We start from the raw sequence: 3,033 nt of genomic DNA, 5'->3' as shown, positions 1-3,033 counted from the left end.
GAAGGGATGGACACTGGGAGGAGGTAACTATGGGGAGGAAGTGGGAGGGGAGCTGCTGCATTGTAAATTTTGGTCAATGACACGAGACAAAGTATATGTGAACTGCTGTATGAAAAGTGAATTTACTCTGTAAATCTTCACCCAAATCCTAATAAAAAAAAAAATTTGCTGCAAAAGACCTTCTTAAAGTATTAAAGAGCAAAGATGTCACTGTGAAGACTAAGGTGTAAATGACCCAAGCCATGGTATTTTCAATAGCCTCATATGCATGTCAAAGTAGGACAATGGATAAGGAAAGCCCCAGAAGAATCAACGCATTTGAATTGTAATATTGGTGAAGAAAGGAGCTCTGTGTTATTATGGTTAAAGCATCTGGCTGCTAACCAAAAGGATAGCAGTTCAAAACCACTAGCTGCTCCCTGGAAGAAAAGGATGGGGCAGTCTGCCTCCATAAATATTTAGAGAATCTTAGAAACCTTAAAGGAAAGGTCTACTCCGCTCTATACAGTCAATGTAAGTCAGGATCAATTGAGTTTTCTTTTTTGTCTTTTGGTTGGTGAAGAATACTGAATACACCATGGACTGCTAGAAGAACAACAAATGTGTCTTGAAAGTAGTACAGCCAGAATGCTCCTTAGAAGTGAGAATGGCCAGACTTCATCTCTCGTACTTTGGCCATGTTATCATCCGAAGGACCAGTCCCTGGAGAAGGATATCATGCTTGGTAAAGCAGACAGTCAGCAAAAACAGTAAAGACCCTCAACAAGATGGACTGACTCAGTGACTGCAACGATGGGCTCAGGCACAGCAATGATTGTGAGGCTGGCACAAGAGCAATGTTCCATACTCTCATGCATGGGATCACTTTGAGTCAAGCTTCATTCAGTTGTACACAGGGTTGCTATGAGTCAGAACTGGCTCAATGGCACCTAAAAGCAATGTGAGTGTATATGTGTGTATGTATGCATCCACTAAAAAAAAGAGAAAATGATAACAGTAGTTATCAATGTGGAACAAAGTAGGAATGGTGAGTAAGAGGAAAAGATCAGGAAATATTTTTATACTACATAATACTGTGCTACTTAAGTTTTTTAAAGAATTATACATTTATTCATATAAATAAAAATTTCAGTTAACCTATTAAAAATGTAGTGTATATGGTGAGCAAAGTCAATATCCTGATAAGGATAAATGTTAAAATATAAAAATGTGTGACACTGAACCTTTCAATTTTGGACTGCGTTCTTGTTCTTCCATTTTCCCGTGTTTTATCATCTTCTTTCTTTGGTAGAATTATTGTTGGTTCCAAACCAAATAATTCTTGAAGGCGTCCATAAAGATCAGAACGATTGTACACATGAAATTCAAAGTCATTGACTGTGATATATAATCGGGTTTCTGCCTTTGGATCTGTACATTACAAAAAAAGCATTTAGTCAATTTTTTTTTTCATAGCTACAATAATTTAGATTTGTTTATTTTAAAATAGAATTTTATGATACAGAGAAACATATTCAAAGAAATGTAAAATACAGGCAAAATAAATTAAAAAGCTAATGTTACTACAGTACTTTATCATTCTAAATTTCTAGATTCTGGGTTTATAATTTAAATATATTAACAACAGTAAAATGTCACTTACAGAGTAAAAGTAAAATTTTACCCTATAAGTAAAGTTATAAACTTTATATTAAAATATAAACAGTAAAATGTTCAAAATTCTATTTATTTAAAAATCACATTAGTATTTGAAGTTCTGAATCACAGAAACTAGTATTTTTCATAAACACAAAAGTTTGTTTTTAAAAACTACACAATACTGAAACAAAAGTTTAATGAACTGTAGACTTCAAACAATACTGTTATCAAAATAGATTATTACAGTAGATATAAGTAATAATAGTAATTAATGAATCCATATGCAAGGTTATGGAGGTATGTCTTTCTATTCAAAAATAAGACAGTGTGTCTGTTTCCAAATAGAGCAAAATAATACATATCATGTGACAATCGAAGGTCAGAAGAAAGTTATCATAGCCAGTTCTTTCTTTCATGAATCATACACATATTTTATGACACATCTAAACTTTACCCATTTTTACCTCTATTCAGTAAATTAAACTGAAAGCAAACTAAAATTAGGTAGGTTCAATCAGAAACGTTTACTTTAAAAAAATAGGTAGAGAAAGTTTTTGTTAACTTTCAGTTTAGTAGCTTTAGCTATGGTTTAAATATGACATATATACTCTTTAGTAAGGTACCAAATTTCACCAAAAATCATTTATGTTTTCTGAAGTAAAGCAAAAAGACATATGGAATGTCAAACAGTTCAAATAAATGCAAATTTTTGTTTAAACAAACAAAAACCATATTGCAACTGATATTTCCAAAATAAACTAAGAAAAATAAATCAGTAATATTTATTTTTCACACAATAATACTTTACTTCTGCTCCAACCTAAGTGAGCTTTTCCCCTCTTTACTTCCTAAGACAACTGAGAAAACAAATAAACCCAATTCTCTAAAAAGCTGATGTTTAAGAGCTGTAATTGTGATGGTTATTTTTTAAACAGTCCTTTTAATATATGTTCCCTACTATTTCTTGGAGTTTGCTACATGATTAAAAGCTTAAACAATCCTTGAATTATTATATCAAGAGCTTTATCCCTTTTCGGAGTGTGAGTCAAATTCTTAAAATTAAAATAAACTTAACAGGGAACACCCAGATCTGATAGGAATAACTATTATTATTCATCTTAAACAAGTAAATCACTCATTAGGTTTAAACCTATCATCAGTAACAACATAAATGTCATCCAGGACCTCTCTCAGAATGCCAGATCTAAACATTCAGCTGCCTACTCAACATCTCCACTTAGATGTCTAACAGGCATCTTCTTTTTGCTAACCAAACTCCTGATTTTCCCACCTAAACCCAGTCCACAATAATCAGCATCTCATTAACAGAATGTCTCTTGCTCAAGCCAAAAAAAAGTACTGCTCTTGCTGCTAACCAGAAGGCTGGCGGTTCAA

At 32.7% G+C, this 3,033-nt stretch overlaps 1 protein-coding gene across 1 annotated transcript in view; it reads right to left on the bottom strand.

Moving 5' to 3' along the window:
- The window catches only part of KIAA1109 (KIAA1109 ortholog), a 311,628-nt gene that overhangs the window by 269,015 nt on the left and 39,580 nt on the right, over positions 1–3,033 (bottom strand). Inside the window, exon 5 of the mRNA XM_042781736.1 lies at positions 1,224–1,410. Within this exon, the coding sequence (XP_042637670.1) occupies positions 1,224–1,410 (187 nt within the window). The remainder of the gene's footprint in view (positions 1–1,223; positions 1,411–3,033) is intronic.

This window comes from Orycteropus afer, unplaced genomic scaffold, assembly GCF_000298275.1.
Source record: "Orycteropus afer afer isolate SDZICR_OR568_19922 unplaced genomic scaffold, OryAfe1.0 scaffold00162, whole genome shotgun sequence".
Taxonomy (NCBI): domain Eukaryota; kingdom Metazoa; phylum Chordata; class Mammalia; order Tubulidentata; family Orycteropodidae; genus Orycteropus; species Orycteropus afer.
Note: the sequence above shows the minus strand (reverse complement) of the source record. Positions and strands in the feature narration are given on the sequence as shown.